Source organism: Pongo pygmaeus, chromosome 16 (genome assembly GCF_028885625.2).
Source record: "Pongo pygmaeus isolate AG05252 chromosome 16, NHGRI_mPonPyg2-v2.0_pri, whole genome shotgun sequence".
Classification (NCBI taxonomy): Eukaryota; Metazoa; Chordata; class Mammalia; order Primates; family Hominidae; genus Pongo; species Pongo pygmaeus.
Genome location: NC_072389.2, coordinates 48,261,669 through 48,281,183, shown reverse-complemented (window position 1 = coordinate 48,281,183; position 19,515 = coordinate 48,261,669). Strand labels below are relative to the sequence as shown.

The 19,515-nt window shown below is 37.9% G+C and overlaps 1 protein-coding gene across 1 annotated transcript in view; it reads left to right on the top strand.

The window, feature by feature from the left end:
- Positions 1 to 19,515, top strand: part of UBR1 (ubiquitin protein ligase E3 component n-recognin 1) — a 228,767-nt gene that overhangs the window by 123,271 nt on the left and 85,981 nt on the right. Inside the window, exons 16-23 of the mRNA XM_054452124.1 lie at positions 2 to 159; positions 6,427 to 6,526; positions 7,631 to 7,759; positions 11,528 to 11,708; positions 16,496 to 16,557; positions 16,845 to 16,955; positions 18,122 to 18,187; positions 18,435 to 18,536. Coding sequence (XP_054308099.1) covers positions 2 to 159; positions 6,427 to 6,526; positions 7,631 to 7,759; positions 11,528 to 11,708; positions 16,496 to 16,557; positions 16,845 to 16,955; positions 18,122 to 18,187; positions 18,435 to 18,536 — 909 coding nt within the window. The remainder of the gene's footprint in view (position 1; positions 160 to 6,426; positions 6,527 to 7,630; positions 7,760 to 11,527; positions 11,709 to 16,495; positions 16,558 to 16,844; positions 16,956 to 18,121; positions 18,188 to 18,434; positions 18,537 to 19,515) is intronic.

Sequence of the window (19,515 nt, the reverse complement as noted above, 5' to 3'; positions counted from 1 at the left end):
GGCTCGACATCTTATTGAAGAGCAGAATGTTATCTCTGTCATTACTGAAACTCTGCTAGAAGTTTTACCTGAGTACTTGGACAGAAACAATAAATTCAACTTCCAGGGTTATAGCCAGGACAAATTGGGAAGAGTATATGCAGTAATATGTGACCTAAAGTAAGTTATTCAAGTCAAAAGGTGAGGGCACCTGTTAAACTCAGTGTGCTTATTTGCTCTGTCTTATAAGTAATCCTGTGATCATTTTGGTTACCAGAATTCTCTTTATAATGATGGCAAGTACAGAGAACTGTTACTGCCTTGCGTTAATAAATGTCTTCAGTGAAGGCTTCTTATTGAGTTGTAAAACCTGGTTAATAAAGAAGGTATTGAGGAGAGGCCTGTTACAGGAACTTGGGATCTCCTGGGGTCACCACATGCGTTGCCATTGTAATTACCATACTTTTCACTCACTTCCACTCTCACACTTTGGTTCTGTCCTTCCTATATAGTCTCTTTGTGCATAGTTTCAGATAGTCTATTGACGTAAATTTCTTTCTTTTTCTTTTTCTTTTTTTTTTTTTGAGACAGGGTCTCGCCATGTTGCCCAAGCTGGAGTGCAGTGATGCAAACATGGCTCACTGAAGCCTCGACCTGCTGGGCTCCAATGATTCTCCTGCCTCAGCCTCCCATGTAGCTGGGACCTACAGGCACGTGCCACCATGCCTGGCAAATTTTTTATTGTTTTGTAGAGACGGAGTCTCACTTTTTGTTGCCCAGGCTGGCTTCGAACTCCTGGGCTCAAGCAACCCTCCTGCTTTGGCCTCCCATAGTGTTGGGATTACAGTCATGAGCTACTGCGGCTGGCTGTTAACATTTTTTTAACTCCCTTTTCACTATACAGTTGATCCTCTGTATCTGTGGGTTCCACATCTGTGTCAACCAACCACAGATTGAAAATACTCCATTTTTAAAAAATTGCCGGGAGGCTGAGACAGAAGAATCGCTTGAACGCAGGAGGTGGAGGTTGTAGTGAGCCGAGATTGCGCCACTGCACTCCAGCCTGGCAACGGAGTGAGACTCCATCTCAAAAAAAAGAAAAAAAATTGCGTCTGTATCAGACCAGCCTGGACAACATAGCGAGACCTTGTTTCTACAAAAATAAAAATAAAAATTAGCCAGGTACAGCAGTGCAAGCCCATATTCCTAGCTACTCAGGATGCAGAGGCGAGAGGATCACTTGAGCCCAGGGGTTTGAGGTTACAGTAAACTGTGATCATGCCACTGCACTCCAGCCTGGGCAACAGAGCAGGATCCTATCTCTAAAAAAATAAAATAAAGTTTAGTAAATTATTATGTTTTATCTTCAGTATAAGTGGAGATGGTAGGTAAATTCAGTAGTGAATCAATATGTAGCCATTGTAATTGAAATTTGTTTCTCAGCTAAATTAGGCAAAAATTACATGTTGTACAAAACAAAAACTCCTAATGGCAGTACTTAAAGTTATTGTTAGGTCAGTGAATATAGAAAAAAAATCTCTCTACCGTGGCTATCATTACTGTGAAGTATTCTAACTGAGTTATTTTTATATCCAGTTAAGTGGTGCATAATCACTTGTTTTGTCATATTTTACGAGTCTCTGACTATAGCTAGTCTCTACGGTGAATAATTTAGAGCCAGCACATCCCTAAATACCTACCCTTATAGCAGAACTTTAAGGTGTCTAGTTTGGAAGGCAACTTTAAATCTTCTAATGCTTACAATTCCTCCCCTGTATCCCAACCTAAATATAGATATCTCCAGTGACCAGGGGAAGGGAAAATTAACACCTGTTCTGCAGGTACTGTGTAATTCACTCTCATAAGAATCCTGTGAGATTTATTAGTAACTGCTATGTGCCAAGGAGCTTTGCTTATCTTACCTGATTATATTCTTGCACCATTCTTAGAAGGTACTTGATATAATCTTACTTTGTAGATTGTAAATATTTGCCTCAGGTCACAAACCTAGTAAGTGGCAGAACTGAGATTTGATTATAAACACCGTTTATCTGTAAAACTCATGTTTCTTTCACTATGTCATGTAGCCTCACAGGATACATAAACAACAACACAAAATCTACTCTGAAACCTGGCCTAACACACCAATCACAAAAACTCTTTATTTAGCAAATAATTCGTGTTCATTGCTTTCTCAGTCTCTCATTGTAGAAATTCTGTAGTCACATCTTACTCTTTCCCTACATATTTATTTACTAATTTCCCCTGAAACCTTGTTTTTAAATTAGTTAGCAATAACCACACTTAATGTATTTTCTTTCCAGGATAAAGTCTAAATTCTGTCAGAATTTGTAGGTCTTCATAGTTTAGCTTTGTGTTTATGTGACTGTACCTCAGCATGAAATAAGTTTGTTGGTACTAGTAGGTACTCTGTTCAGCCTGCCTTAGGAAATTTTCATTCTCTCAAAGCAGCACATTCCAACTTTGGATAGCTTCTTCCAACTATTAGAAAGTTTCCTATTGTATATTGAACTCTTGTCTTTTTTTGTAGCTTTTATTTTCTGGTTCTAGTTCTCTCTTTGTCCATTCAGAACAACTTCAATTCTCATTTAACTTGAAGAAGTATTTAAAGGCAGCAGTCATATCTGCCAGGTCTCTTCTACATTGAGTTGCATTTATTTCTTTAACTGGTCCCATTTCATGTTGGTTAAAATTCCTTTTAAATCATTGTCCGTCTCTACTGAACCCGTTCCAGGTGCATGTATACCATTTATGTGCCAAGAAATGAACACAGTACTCCAACTGAGATCTGCCTAGTAAAACATAGAAGGGAGGGATTGCTACCTCTCTTATTCTAAAAAATTTATGTCTATTACTTTAGTTTTGTCACTTGCTCTTTGGGAGGTATCTCATGGGGTACTTTGTTTCTCAGTTGCTAATTTATTGTGGAAATGCAACTTAGAAAAGAGATGCGGTTGAACCTTGGTGCTATTGAGGAACAATATTATTCTTTTATTACTCCAACCTGTTCCTTTGTTCCATTTCCAGAAAGTATAGCACACTCTCAAACCAAATCATTCCCTTATTGTCTCACCCTGTCCACACTTTTCTCCCTCTTTTCCCATTGCTTTTGCCACTTATTTTTATCTACAGACTTCTTTTCTTTCCCTTCCTTACCCTTTTGTTTGTTCCAATCCCTTGTATCTTCTTTACTTGGTAAGTCATCTATAGAGGTCGCTCATTAGCTATGTGAGATTGCTAGAAACCAAAAATGTAACTTCTCTTCTAGATCAGTGCTTCTCAGATTTTAATGTGAATGCAAATCATCTGGGGAGCTGCTTTTTCTATTTTTATTTAACTTTTATTTTGAGTTCAGGGGTACATGTGCAGGCTTGTTACATAGGTAAACTTGTGTCATGGGGGTTTGTTGTTAAGATTATTTTGTCACCCAAGTATTAAGCCTAGTACCCATTAGCTATTTTTTCTGATCCTCTCCCTCCTCCCAACCTCAATCCTCTGATAGACCCTAGTGTGTGTTGTTCCCCTCTATGTGTCCATGTGTTCTCATCATTTAGTTCCCACTTGTAAGTGAGAAGATGCAGTATTTGGTTTTCTGTTTCTGCGTTAGTTTGCTAAGGATAATGGCCTCCAGCTCCATCCACGTTCCCAGAAAAGACGTGATCTCATTCTTTTTCTGGCTGCATAGTATTCCGTGGTGTATATGTACCAAATTTTCTTTATCCAGTCTATCACTGATGGGCATTTAGGTTGATTCCATGTCTTTGCTATTGTGAATGCTGCAGTGAATGTATGTGTGCATGTGTCTTTATAATAGAACAATTTATATTCCTTTGGGTGAATACCCGGTAATGAAATTGCCGGGTTGAATGATATTCCTGTTTTTAGGTCTTCAAGGAATTGTCACACTGTCTTCCATAATGCTTGAATTAATTTATGCTCCTACCAACAGTATATGAGCATTCATTTTTCCCTGCAACCTCCCCAGCATCTATGACTTTTTACTTTTTAATAGTAGCCATTGTGACTGGTGTGAGATGGTATCTCATTGTGGTTTTGATTTGCATTTCTCCAATGATCAGTGATGTTGAGCTTTATTTCATGTGATTGTTGGCAGCATGTATGTCTTCTTTTGAAAAGTGTCTGTTCTGTTCTTATCCTTTGCTCCCCCACCTCGCTTTTTTTTTTTTTTTTTTTTGAGACGGAGTCTCGCTCTGTCGCCCAGGCTGGAATGCAGTAGCGCTATCTCAGCTCACTGCCAACCTCAGTCTCCTGGGTTCAAGTGATTCTCCTGCCTCAGCCTCCCGAATAGCTGGGGCTACAGGCACATGCTGTCATGCCTGGCTAATTTTTTGTAATTTAGTGGAGATATTTTAGTGGAGACAGGTTGCCCAGGGTGGTCTTGAACTCCTGAGCTCAGGCAATCTGCCCACCTTGGCCTCCCAAAGTGCTGGGATTAGAGGCGTAAGCCACTGCACCTGGCCTCACTTATTAATTTTTTTTTTTTTTGTAAATTTATTTATGTTCCCTATAGATCCTGGCTATTAGGCCTTTGTCAGATTCATAGTTTGCAAAAATTTCTCCCATTCTGTTGGTTGTCTCTTCACTCTGTTGATAGTTTCCTTTGCTGTGCAGAAGCAAATCATCTGGGGAGCTTCCTTAATTTAAATTCAGATTCTGGGGCTGATTGCATTGGCTCATGTGCTTTGGAAGGCTGAGGCAGGAGGATTGCTTGAGGCCAGGAGGTTGCAACCAGCCTGGGCAACATAGTGAGACTTTGTCTCTACAAAAAATAAAATTAGCCAGGTTTGATGGCACGCGCCTGTAGTCTTAGCTACTGAGGAGGCTGAGGCAGGAGGATTACTCGAGCCTGAGAGTTTGAAATTGCGGTGAGCTATGATTGCACCACTGCACTCCAACCTGGGCAACAGAGTAAGGCCAAGTTTAAAAAAAAAACAGGGGCAGGGGTGCTTCTTATTTAGCAGGTCTGATTAGAGCCCAAGATGGTTGCATCTCTAAAGAGCACTCAGGTGAGGCTGGTGCTGCTGGTTAGTGGACCACACTTTGAGTAGTAGTGCTTTAGAAAGCAACGAAACATGAATGCCATTTGTTCAGTGTGGCAGATTTTAAACTTTAATCTTTTTTATCTTTTACTTTAAAAGAAAGATTTAGATGGTAATTAGTGTATTTGAATTAAATCTTTATAAGTTTCTTTGATGATTGTATTTTTAATGTACATTTGCATGTTAATGGGTATCTAAAGAGTGAGAAAAATTAAACCACAATCCTATCTTTACAGTTAAAAAAAATGTATTTTCTTTGTTGCTTTGTCTTTATGTACCTGCATTACTTCTTTTTTTGTGTGTCGTTCTGTCGCCCAGGCTGGAGTGCAGTGTCGCGATCTCGGCTCACTGCAAGCTCTGCCTCCTGGGTTCACGCCATTCTCCTCCTTCAGCCTCCCAAGTAGCTAGATGGGACTACAGGCGCCCGCCACCACACCCAGCTAATTTTTTGTATTTTTAGTAGAGACGAGGTTTCACCGTGTTAGCCAGGATGGTCTCAATCTCCTGACCTCGTGATTCGCCTGCCTTGGCCTCCTAAAGTGCTGGGATTACAGGCATGAGCCATACATTACTTCTTTTATACATTATTTTAGTGTTTAACATTGAATTTCTGTCTACTGTATGTATCTGTTTTTCCCACTATACTATGAACTTAAGGACAGGTGTGTCCATGTTTATGTTCCCAATACCTGCAATATAACAGGAATTTATTCTCATTGGTCAAGTGCAAAATAGTGTTTTATACTTGTTAATAATTACTTCCTGATAACTCATTTCATGATAAACATTGTTCCCATTGTATATGAAACCAGTCATTGTCTTTACAGCCAAAAGAAATATTGATCATACAAATTATAGGCTAAAATGAGTTTGTTTATCTCTTGAAACTAGTACATCCTGATGTGCAAGTCAAGATGACAAGTGCTTACATCCTTCTTCCAAGTTCTGGGTTATGAAAAACTGGAGGTAGAAAATCTGTTCCAAATCTCCTGAGGCTGAAAGAATTTCAGCTGGCCCTTTGGCTGATGGGTGTGAACAGTTCTAGGGAATCTGTACTGTGGTTGTCCAGAGTTAGCTGTGACAGGCTTGGTCAGTTCTAGGTTCACTTAATCAAACTAACCTCTGAGAATGTAGTGTGTGAAGTCAGGTTTAGCTTGATATCTGCCTCTTCTAGAGCATTCATATTTTACTGGTTGTATTTAAAATAAGGCAGAATAAATAATTCTAGCTCTACTCAGAGCTTCTAATTATTGTGAGAAATTAGAATCCATAATTTTTATAAATCAACATTGTCTATAACCCTGAGAACCTTAAAATTATCTCAAAATAGAGAAGTGAAATATTTCTTTCTTTCTCGAAACGATAGGTATATCCTGATCAGCAAACCCACAATATGGACAGAAAGATTAAGAATGCAGTTCCTTGAAGGTTTTCGATCTTTTTTGAAGATTCTTACCTGTATGCAGGTATGATCATTTTTCTGTACATCAGTAAGAGAAATTTATTTTTAAAAATTGAACCGCAGTCTTTTTAAAGCAGATTTTGGTTTTAATACAAGAAAGAATTTATCTAGCAAAGTAGAAACAAGATTTAAACGTTGACTCACTCATCCTGTTTTGATAGATCCTTTTATATACCTTAGTTTACTATTGCTCCTTTTTTTTTTTTTTTTTCGAAGACAGAGTCTTGCTCTGTTGCCAGGCTGGAGTGCAGTGGTGCGATCTCGGCTCACTGCAACCTCCGCCTCCCGGGTTCAAGTGATTCTCCTGCCTCAGTCTCCCAAGTAGCTGGGATTACAAGCATGCGCCACCACACCCAGCTAATTTTTGTATTTTTAGTAGAGGCGGGGTTTCACCATGTTGGCCAGGATGATCTCGATCTCTTGACCTCCCAAAGTGTTGGGATTACAGGTGTGAGCTGCCACGCCCGGCCTACTATTGCTACTTCTGTTAATGTTTGCTGAATACTTACCATGTGATAAATGTGTAGTAAGCACTTTTCATGCATGATCTCTTTTGAGCCTTATAGCAATCTTGTTAAGTAGTTACTATTAATATTCTCCTTTTACGTGTAAGGGTTACTTGCATGTGCAGCAAGCACAACACATATTTTTTTGGCTCCCTCACCCTTATGGAAAGCATGCACAGTTGTTGGGTGATGAGGTTAAGGTGCTTGTTTTCATCTTGACATCTCCTAAACCCTCTGAATTCATCTACATTTAGTATCTTCACTTGTTAGCTTCTAATACTTCTTTAGAGTCTGACTTATGCCCTTATTAATTGACAAGAACTGCATTTAGAAAAAAATATCAAAGGATCCATTTAGTAACCAAGCTTAGAAATAATTTGCCCAGGGTCACACAGCTAGAAATACCAGACAGAGCTGGGCTTTGTGGTTAATGTTCTAACCCTGAGCACATACCTGAGAGCTGGGAATTGAACCCATGCATTCTGACCCGGTGTAACAACCATGTTAAAATGTTATGAATCCTGACAGTTTTATATTTTGCCAGGAGCAGAGCAAAGAGAGAGGGCTCAGATAGGTATATGTTGACCAACTTTTAATTGCAGGGAATGGAAGAAATCCGAAGACAGGTTGGGCAACACATTGAAGTGGATCCTGATTGGGAGGCTGCCATTGCTATACAGATGCAATTGAAGAATATTTTACTCATGTTCCAAGAGTGGTGTGCTTGTGATGTAAGTAAAATTTGTTAGTAGGATCAATGCCTTTTCAAGTTCTTAGTAATTATTAATAGTATAGTTTTATGTTGCAGCTTCCTTGATGTAAAGTTTTTATTATTTATAGTAGCTTTTTACATATTTGAGCTTGTCTTTTTAAATTTAGGGGGAAACTGTATATACTTGAGTAGAAAGTGTGCACTGTGGTAGTTTTGCTTATTTTGGGGAATAGCAGGGTTTATACATATGTATATATGTATTTATACACACACTTATTCCCTGGAAAATGCATATTAATAATAATATAATTAGGACCATATTAGACTTTTAAATATTCCAGGAATGGAGAGGGGTAGATTATTCATTCAAGAGCTTTGTTATATGTGTTAGTTTCAAACTATAGAACTAATGTATTTCCTTAAGCAGCAATTTTAGACCATAACCGTCTTTAAATATGTAATCCCACCCTAGATTCCCTTTAAGAATGATGACCTCATTTATTTATTTTCTGAGAAAATTGCCATTATCTAAGTTAAATTCTCTCATCATCCCTGCTTTCTCTGTGTCTGTTACCATAACCTCTTCAGTGACTAAGTTTTTCTGTGTCTTCACTATTGGTCTTTTCCTTTTTGTCTCTTTCTAAGTCTAATGCCTCTACCTAGGCTCTTGGTTCTGACTTATATTACTTTTTCCTGGAGTTAGCTTCCTGAATTATCTGGACTTGTGTTTCCTACTCTTTTAATCAACTGTCTATAAACACACAGGACTCCCTTATTTTTAAAAACAACAATAATAAAAGCCTCCTTTCTTGCCTTTGCACCCCTGAGAACTATAATCTCTTCTGCTTCACCACCAGCAATTGGTCATAGGTTCAGAGTGGCAGCCATACCCACAAATGTAGTAGACTTTAATCTAGCACTGTAGCTTTTTAGTACAATCACCACAGGAAATACTGTCCAGCAAGCACAGCATGTATTTTTTGGCTTCCCTCACTTTTATGGAGGGCATGCACAATTGTTAGGTGATGAGGCGAAGGTTTCATCTTGACTTCTTCCAAACCTTCTGAAGTCATCTACATTTAGTATCTTCATTTGTAGCTCCTAACACTTCTTTACAGTCTGGCTTCTGCCCTTGTCAATTGACAAGAACTGCATTTAGAAAAAAATCACAGAGGATCCATTTGGTAACCAAATTCAGAGGTCTTTCCTTAGTTTCCATCTTCCCTGAATTATCTGTAGCATTATATTTTCTTGAGTACCTTAATCGTCTTGAAACTTTGTTTCCCTCTGGTTTTCACAAACATGCATTATCCTAATATATTTATTATTGATTACCTATTTCAGTCAGTGATTACCTTTTTTTCTGGTGCCTTCTGCCTGCTAAACAAGACATTCCCCAATATTCTCTTTCTTACAGAAATATGTTTTCACAAATACGTCTTCCTAATTGTTTGTGATTCTTCTCTTTGCCGTCTTAGGGCAATTAGCTTGTCCCATTTACATGGTATTTAAAATTTTTTTACTTTGATGGTAAATGTGTATGTGTGTATATCTTACATTCTTTTCTCTTCTCTTGTATTTCTACCACTTAGTTAAAAGTTCATAGGGATGACTCTCCTAAGCTACAGTGTCCCTTCTGTTTGTGGGCCAGACATTCCTGTTTAGATCTTACACGTGTGTGTCTGTGTGTGTGTGTGTGTCTGTGTGTGTTTTAGAGACAAGGTCTTACTCTGTCACCCAGGCTGGAGTATAGTGGCGCTATCGTGGCTCACTGCAGCCTTGACCTCCTGGCCTCACATGATCCTCCCACCTTAGTCTCCAAAGTAGCTGGAACTGCAGGCACATGCCACCATACCTAGCTAATTTTTTAAAATTTTTTTTATTTTTTGCAGAGACAGGGTTTCTCTGTGTTGCCCAGGCTAGTCTCAAACTCCTAACTTCAAGTGATTCTCTTTCTTTGGCCTCCCAAAGTGCTGGGATTATAGGCATGAGCCACCACACCTGGCCTCAAACTCAAAATATTTCAAATGGACCTGTCATCATTTCCTGCTGCTTCCAACTTGCATTTTCTCATTTTGATTATCCTTGTTTTATTAATGACATTACTATTAAATTCATCCATATGGGAAATCTCAGAGCCACTGTTTTCTATATGTGCAACGTTAACTGGTGTTTTGAAGGGAAAAATGTTCTGGGTTCACGTAAGATTCAGAAATGTTAGGTTAAACAAAAAGAGGATTTTTTTTTTCTTTTAAAGCTACTGAATTTCTTTCTTTTTTTTTTTCCTTTGAGATGGAGTCTCGCTCTGTCACCCAGGCTGGAGTGCAGTGGCACGAACTTGGCTCACTGCAACCTCCGCCTCCTGGGTTCAAGCGATTCTCCTGCCTCAGCCTCCCGAGTAGCTGGGACTACAGGTGTGCCCCACCACACCCGGCTAATTTGTTTTCTATTTTTTAGTAGAGACGGGGTTTCAGCATATTGGCCAGGCTGGTCTCAAACTCCTGACCTCGTGATCTGCCCACCTCGGCCTTCCAAAGTGCTAGGATTGCAGGTGTGAGCCACCGCGCCCAGCCGCTACTGAATTTCTAAAACCCTTTAGTTAGTCAGTATGCTGATTTCTGAGAGGGATATTTCCAAATCATCTGTTTGACCATGGAGTTCCTTTTTCAAGATTAAATTAGAAACATTATCTTAAAAGAATGGCCTTTAACTTCTCTCTTCCTTCTATATTCACGCAGATTTGATTCTTCCTTATCTCAAATATATTTTATAATCCTAAATTATTTTCTATGGGTTCATTCTTTTTTGTCGTGACGGGCTCACTCTAGTTCAGACCCTTATCACTTTACTTTATAGTCATCTTCCTGTTGGTTTCTCTGTCTACTAACTTTATCCTCTCCAATCTGCCATCTTCAATGACCCACATTAATTCTTCCTGAAGCAGTGTGTTGACTACATTATTACACTGCAGACTCTATCAGTGTATTCACATGCCTGTGCCAAGGCACATTTCCAGTTCAAATGCTTGTTAATTTCATCCATAAATTCTTTTATTTTATCTACTCTTTATTCTCCACTGCCTGAATAGGAGTTGTATTTCTCTTATTTTTGTCTTTATTTATTCTATATCTTTGCTTAGAATGCCATCTTCTCCTTATCTTTCCCCATACTTAAATTCTGCATATTCTTTTAGGGCCCATCAGAAGCTGCTTTCACAAATATGTCTTCCCAGTTCTTTGTGATTCTTTTTTTTTCCCCCTCTTAGAGCAATTAGTTTGTACCATTTACATGGTACTTATTTTTTACTTTGATTATAAGTGCATATATGGGTATATCTTATGTTTCCTACAAGTTTGCAGATCCTGTGGAGGTAGACTTAGTAATACATAGAACAATTTTCCACTCATATTTAGTAAATATTTATTGAATGATGCATGTTATGCTGGGCATGGTGGCCCACACCTGTAATGCTAGCACTTTGGGAGGTCAAGGTGGGCGAACCACTTGAGCCCCAGAGTTCAAAACCAGCTTGGGCAACATGCGGAGACCCTGCCTCTACAAAAAAATACAAAAACTGGGCATGGTGGCACGCGCCTGTAGTCCCAGCTACTCAGGAGGCTGAGGTGGGAGAATCACCTCAGGTGACTGAGCCCAGGAGGTTGAGGCTGCAGTGAGCTGTGATTATGCCACTGTACTCCAGCCTAGGCCACAGGACAGGCTGTCTCAAAAAAAAAAAAAGTGTTAAAGTAGAAAACTTGTCACCTTTTTTATCTTATTTTCCTCTTAGGAAGAACTCTTACTTGTGGCTTATAAAGAATGTCACAAAGCTGTGATGAGGTGCAGTACCAGTTTCATATCTAGTAGCAAGACAATAGTACAATTGTGTGGACATAGTTTGGAAACAAAGTCCTACAGAGTATCTGAGGATCTTGTAAGCATACATCTGCCACTCTCTAGGACCCTTGCTGGTGAGTGTTTGTTTTTTATTTTTGCATATACCTATTAGCTTTCTTTCTAGGTATTCATTTAGTAGAATCATTTGTATTTTTGTTCTGTGCTCAATATGTATAGACATGCTTAGGTCAGATACTGCAGTTAAGGGCTGTTACTGTCCTTCAAGGAGCTGTCACCAGAACATCTATTTAAAGATGCTTATTTACCTGGGCTTTGTTTTGTCTGGGTCAACTTATGGATCCTTACAGTATATACTTAAGGACTAACATGGTAACTCATCTCCCACCCAAATTTAAATATAATAAAATCTGGTTGCTGGTTTCTAAACCTCCTCTCTGACCAATTTCACTGGTGTATTATCTGTATCATTCTTTATCGTTAAAAGGAAGAAATCATAGATTCTCCTTAATCATTTGCATTTCCATGTAAATTGGCCATTCATTTGTCAGGGTTTTTAAAAAATACCTTTATTGAAGTGTATATATTTCTATTTTCAATGATAAGAAAATGTACATGACATAAAGCTTATCATTTTAGCCATTTTTAAGTGTACAGTTCAGTGGCACTAAGTATATTCACATTTTCTACAACTATCACCACCATCCTTCTCCAAAAGCTTTTTATCTTCTAAAAATGAAACTTCCAAAACTGAATAGAATAATAGTTTATTAAACAATACCTCCCCATTGGCTCCTCCCCACACCCGCTAGCAACTACCACTCTCTGTGTCTATGAATTTGACTACTCTAGGTACCTATTATAAGTTGACTCAAACAGTATTTGTCCTTTTGTGACTGGCTTATATCACCTAGCATAATGTCTTCAGGTTTATGTTGTAGTACATGTCAGAATTCCCTTTTTTTAAAGGCTGAATAATATTCCATTGTATGAATATACCACATTTTGTTCATCCATTTATCCATTGATGGACACTTGGGTTGCTTCTACCTTTTGGCTGTTATGAATAGTGCTGTTATGAACATAGATATAGAAGTATCTGTTCAAGTCCTTGCTTTCAATTTTTTGGGTATATACCCAAATGTGGGATTGGGTATTCTATGTTTAGTTTTTTGAGGAACCATCATATTGTTTTCCTTAGTGGCTGTACCATTTTACATTCCCACCAGCATGCACTAGGATTCCATTTTCTCTACACCTTGCCAACACTTGCTATTTTTCCTTTTTCCCCCCTAGATAATAACCATTCTAATGGATATGAAGTGGTATCTCATTGTGGTTTTGATTTGCATGTCCCTAGTGATTAGTGATTTTGATCAGCTTTTCACATGTTTATTGGCCATTTGTATATCTTCTTTGGAGAACTATCTATTCAAGTGCTCTGCCCATTTTTTAATCTGATTTAATTTTGCTGTTCAGTTGGAGTTACTTATATAATTCTAGATATTAAGTGTTTATCAGATATGTGATTTACAAATATTTTCTCCCATTCTGTGGGTTGCCTTTTTACCCCGTTGATAGTCTCCTTTGAGACACAGGAGTTTTTGTTGTAGTAGAATTTATCTATTTTTTTCTTCTGTTGCCTGTGCTTTTGGTGTCATATCCAAAAAACTCATTGTCAAATCTAATTTTTTTTTGTTTTTTTGTTTTTTAATTATACTTTAAGTTCTAGGGTACAGGTGCACGACATGCAGGTTTGTTACATATGTATACATGTGCCATGTTGGTATGCTGCACCCATTAACTCATCATTTAATGTATGGGGGGTCTCTATACATTGGGGGTCCCTCCCCCAACCCTACGACAGGCCCTAGTGTGTGATGTTCCCCTTCTTGTGTCCAGGTGTTCTCATTATTCAATTCCCACCTATGAGTGAGAACATGCGGTGTTTGGTTTTTTGTCCCTGCAATAGTTTGCTGAGAATGATGGTTTCCAGCTTCATTCATGTCCCTACAAAGGACATGAACTCATCCTTTTTTTATGGCTGCATAGTATTCCGTGGTGTATGTGTGCCACATTTTCTTAATCCAGTCTATCATTGGTAGACATTTGGGTTGGTTCCAAGCCTTTGCTATTGTGAATAGTGCTGCAATAAACATACGTGTGAATGTGTCTTTATAGCAGCATGATTTATAATCCTTTGGGTGTATACCCAGTAATGGGATTGCTGGGTCAAATGGCATTTCTAGTTCTAGATCCTTGAGGAATCACCACACTGTCTTCCACAATGGTTGAACCAGTTTACAGTCCCACCAACAGTGTAAAAGTGTTCCTATTTCTCCACATCCTCTCCAGCACCTGTTGTTTCCTGACCTTTTAATGATTGCCATTCTAACTGGTGTGAGATGGTATCTCATTGTGGTTTTGATTTGCATTTCTCTGATGGCCAGTGATGATGAGCATTTTTTCATGTGTCTTTTGGCTGCATAAATGTCTTCTTTTGAGAAGTGTCTGTTCATATCCTTCGCCTGCTTTTCGATGAGGTTGTTTGTTTTTTTTCTTATAAATTTGTTTGAGTCCTTTGTAGATTCTGGATATTAGCCCTTTGTCAGATGAGTAGATTGCAAAAATTTTCTCCCATTCTGTAGGTTGCCTGTTCACTCTGATGGTAGTTTCTTTTGCTGTGCAGAAGCTCTTTAATTGGATCCCATTTGTCAATTTTGGCTTTTGTTGCCATTGCTTTTGGTGTTTTAGACATGAAGTCCTTGCCCATGCCTATGTCCTGAATGGTATTGCCTAGGTTTTCTTCTAGGGTTTTTATGGTTTTAGGTCTAACATTTAAGTCTTTAATCCATCTTGAATTAATTTTTGTATAAGGTGTAAGGAAGGGATCCAGTTTCAACTTTCTATGTATGGCTAGCCAGTTTTCCCAGCACCATTTATTAAATGGGGAATCCTTTCCCCATTTCTTGTTTTTGTCAGGTTTGTCAAAGATCAGATGGTTGTAGATGTGTGGTATTATTTCTGAGGGCTCTGTTCTGTCCCATTGGTCTATATCTCTGTTTTGGTACCAGTACCATGCTGTTTTGGTTACTGTAGCCTTGTAGTATAGTTTGAAGTCAGGTAGCGTGATGCCTCCAGCTTTGTTCTTTTGGCTTAGGATTGTCTTGGCAATGCGGGCTCTTTTTTGGTTCCATATGAACTTTAAAGTAATTTTTTCCAATTCTGTGAAGAAAGTCTTTGGTAGCTTGATGGGGATGGCATTAAATCTATAAATTACCTTGGGCAGCATAGCATGGTCATTTTCACAATCAACGTATGCAAATCAATAAATGTAATCCAGCATATAAACAGAACCAAAGACAAAAACCACATCATTATCTCAATAGATGCAGAAAAGGCCTTTGACAAAATTCAACAGTCCTTCATGCTAAAAACCCTCAATAAATTAGGTATTGATGGGACATAGCTCAAATAATAAGAGCTATTTATGACAAACCCACAGCCGATATCATACTGAATGGGCAAAAACTGGAAGCATTACCTTTGAAAACTGGCACAAGACAAGGATGCCTTCTCTCACCACTCCTATTCAACACAGTGTTGGAAGTTCTGGCCAGGGCAATCAGGCAGGAGAAGGAAATAAAGGGTATTCAATTAGGAAAAGAGGAAGTCAGAGTGTCCCTGTTTGCAGATGACATGATTGTATATTTATAAAACCCCATCGTCTTAGCCCAAAATCTCCTTAAGCTGATGGGCAACTTCAGCAAAGTCTCAGGTTACAAAATCAATGTGCAAAAATCACAAGCATTCTTATACACCAATAACAGACAAACAGAGAGCCAAATCATGAGTGAACTCCCATTCACAATTGCTTCAAAGAGAATGAAATAACTAGGAATCCAACTTATAAGGGATGTGAAGGACCTCTTCAAGGAGAAATACAAACCACTGCTCAACGAAATAAAAGAAGACACAAACAAATGGAAGAACATTCCACGCTCATGGATAGGAAGAGTCAAATCTAAAGTTATGAAGCTTTTCCCTACGTTTTCTTGTATGAGTTTTATTTTTTAGTTTTAGCACCTATATTTAAACCTGTGTTTAAAGTCTTTGATCCATTTTGAGTTAATGTTTATATATGGCATAATTGACGTCATGTGATTTTATATTGCTTCTATTTTAATTAAAAATGCCTTTTTAATAAAAATAAAAATTTTTGTTAAAAGTACCTTTTTAATAAAAATAAAAATTTTTGTTAAAAGTACCTTTTTAATAAAAGTAAAAATTTTTATTAAAAATCCTTAGATTAATTTTCATTTCTTTTGATACATGGCTAAAGGCAGAATAAAGGTATCTTGAGAGACAGTTTGTTATTTTTAAATTAGGTAATGAGCACAGCTTGCACAGTGTAGGATTTTAAATATGTTAGTAATATTGCGTTTCAAAATTAGAAATCAACAGTCTGCATTCTAGAGTGTCACTTCTAAACTCAGTAAATATACATTTAACTCACACAAGTTTCTTTTTTTTTTTCCAAGACGGAGTCTCACTCTGTCACCCAGGCTGAAGTGCAGTGGCATGATCTCGGCTCACTGCAACTTCCGCCTCCCAGGTTCAAGCGATTCTTCTGCCTCAGCCTCCCAAGTAGCTAGGATTACAGGCCCGGCTAATTTTTGTATTTTTGTAGAGACGGGCTTTCATCATGTGGGCCAGGCTGGTCTTGAACTCCTGACCTCAGATGATCCACCCACCTCGGCCTCCCAAAGTGCTGAGATTACAGGCGTGAGCCACCGCGCCCAGCCAAATCAAATCGCACGCACAAGTTTCTAAACTTGATGAGTTAACTAGTTAACAAATTGGGTTTGTTTTCTCATTTTCTCTCTCGTTTTTTTAACTTTAGGTCTTCATGTACGTTTAAGCAGGCTGGGTGCTGTTTCACGACTGCATGAATTTGTGTCTTTTGTAAGTGATTCTACTAAGTTTTGATTTGCTTATATTCTGTTTCTGAATACCTCTTGGTTGATGGACGAGAAGGAAATAATATTTAGAAACCCACCTGAGGAATTCCCATTTAGTAATTTTACATCTTCGTATAGTACATTGTAATCTGAGTCACAGGGACTTAGACATCATCTAGTTCAAGCTCTTCCATTTTACACATGAGAAAACTGAAGAATATGTAGTGGCATAACTTGGAGACACATCTAAGCTCTGTGAGAAATGATAAAATTGACCTTACTCTATTTCAGGAGGACTTTCAAGTAGAGGTACTAGTGGAATATCCTTTACGTTGTCTGGTGTTGGTCGCCCAGGTTGTTGCTGAGATGTGGCGAAGAAATGGACTGTCTCTTATTAGCCAGGTACAGCAAAGCCTATTATTCATATTTATGAATGTGTTCATTTTCTAATTTTTTTCTCTTATATAATTTTACCCTATGTTCCTAGATTTTACTGAGTGTATGTTACTATTCTCTTGTATAAACTCCTAGAAATGAAAGTTCTAGGAACTATATAGACATTTCTCCTATCCTGTTCACTGTGTATTCCATCTGAATTATAAACTAGGATGCTTGTGTGATAAATTAGGTGAAAGCCGGTAGTACCACCAGAGGCCTCCCCATTAACATAGTTCTTTTCTGAGAATTACCTTACTTAAAGGCCTTTAGTCTTCCCACCATCTGTCTTAATTGAAGACCACCTTGTAATTTTTTCTATTTTGGAGTAAATTTGGTGCTTTTCTTTTCTTTTTTTTTTTCCTTTTTCTTTTTCTTTTTTTTGAGACAGAGTCTCACTCTATTGCCCAGGCTATGGAGTGTAGTGGTGTAATCTCAGCTCACTGCAACCTCTGCCGGTGGGGTTCAAGTGATTTTCGTGCCTCAGCCTCCCAAGTAGCTGGGACTACACGCATGCACCACTATGCCTGGCTAATTTTTGTGTTTTTAGTAGAGATGGGGCTTTACCATGTTGGCCAGGCTGGTCTTGAACACCTGACCTGAGGTGATCTGCTCACCTCAACCTCCCAAAGTGCTGGGATTACAGGCATGAGCCACTGAGCCTGGCCTTGCATTTCTTAAAAGGTGGAGAAATAGGTCTTGTAAAGTTAGCACTTGGAAGAAAAATGGTATTATGCGTTTACCTCTGTAACAAACCTACATGTCTTGCACATGTATCCTGGAACTTAAAATGAAATTAAAAAAAAAAAATGGTATTATGATTGAGTGTAGAAATGGGTTTACTTTTATTGAAGTAGGTATTTTAAACTTAGGGAAAATAAATTATCTTGTTATACATGACAGTAATAACTAATATAGAACATTTTTAACCCTGAAGTGATTTCATGCCATATTTCTTCACTTCATCCTCGCTAGTCCCTTTAAATGATTCATAGATTTACAACTTATTTTTTTGCCACTAAGGGTTTTTAGGGGTTTCTAGCTTAGAGAAAGTTTTAAGGATAGGTTTTCTTGAGAACTTTGCTTGAAATAAAATAATTCTTTTAGGATTTATTCTACCTATTACTTTATAGGTGTTTTATTACCAAGATGTTAAGTGCAGAGAAGAAATGTATGATAAAGATATCATCATGCTTCAGGTACCTATTTAAATTGTTTCTGATATTTGTGTCTTCATCTTCCTTCTTGAATTCTTTCTAAGAAGAGAAGATTATAATTTTTAACTTAAAATACTCTCACCATTAAACTGAATATGACACATAGAAATAGAAGGGACTACTACATTATCTTCTGCAAACTTACTTTATAATTTTTGACAGTCCTACATGAGACAAAATGTTTCTCCATATAATACACAAGAAATATGATGCTGGATTTCTTTCACAGATTGGTGCATCTTTAATGGATCCCAATAAGTTCTTGTTACTGGTACTTCAGAGGTATGAACTTGCCGAGGCTTTTAACAAGACCATATCTACAAAAGACCAGGTATACAACCTGTAAATTATGTGAATTAATTTTAAAGGAAATGTTGTTACTATTTCAGTCATATTTTATTTCAGTCATATTTAGCCATATTTTAAAAGTTATTTCTTAACCATACCTCCTGAAATGACATGTATACATATGGCACACATATATACACATATATAATCTTTTTAATCTAGAAAAATTAGAATATGTAGATTAACAAAAAAATCACATGAAAAACACTGCTTCCTAGAAATGATCACTTTTAAAGTTTTAGTGTCTTGCTTGTTTTTAAAACAAAAATTGTATCATTGTGTATGTGCTGTTTTGTAATCTGCTTCCTATGCTTAATAACATATTGTGAAAGGTTTTTTTTTCTTGTCATGAAATAAGTATACAATTATATCATCATTTTTAATAACTATATAGGATTGCACTATATGATGCATTATACTTTAAAGTCTATTACTGAAGAGGTCTTTCTAGTTGGTTGGTCTTATAAACATTTGTAGCTCAGTATTTAAATACTTCTCTATTTTGTTAAGACACATTTTTAGAAGTGGATTTGTTGGATAAAACAACATGTTTTTCTTTCTTTTTTTTTTTTTTGAGATGGCATTTTGCTCTTGTTGCCCAGGTTAGAGTGCAATGGCACGATCTCGGCTCACCACAACCTCTGCCCGCCCCGGGTTCAAGCGATTCTCTTGCCTCAGCCTCCTGAATAGCTGGGATTACAGGCATGCACCACTACACCCGGCTAATTTTGTATTTTTAGTAGAGGCAGGGTTTCTCCATGTTGGCCAGGCTGGTCTCGAACTTCTGACCTGGGGTGATCCGCCCGCCTGGGCCTCCCAAAGTGCTGGTGAGCCACCGTGCCTGGCCAACAACATGTTTTTCTTAAGGCTCTTAATACGTATTGTCAAATTGCTCTCAGAAGAAAGTCCTGTTTAAGCTTTCTCTTGCAGTATGTACATCTATAATGACATTGGTCTTTTTT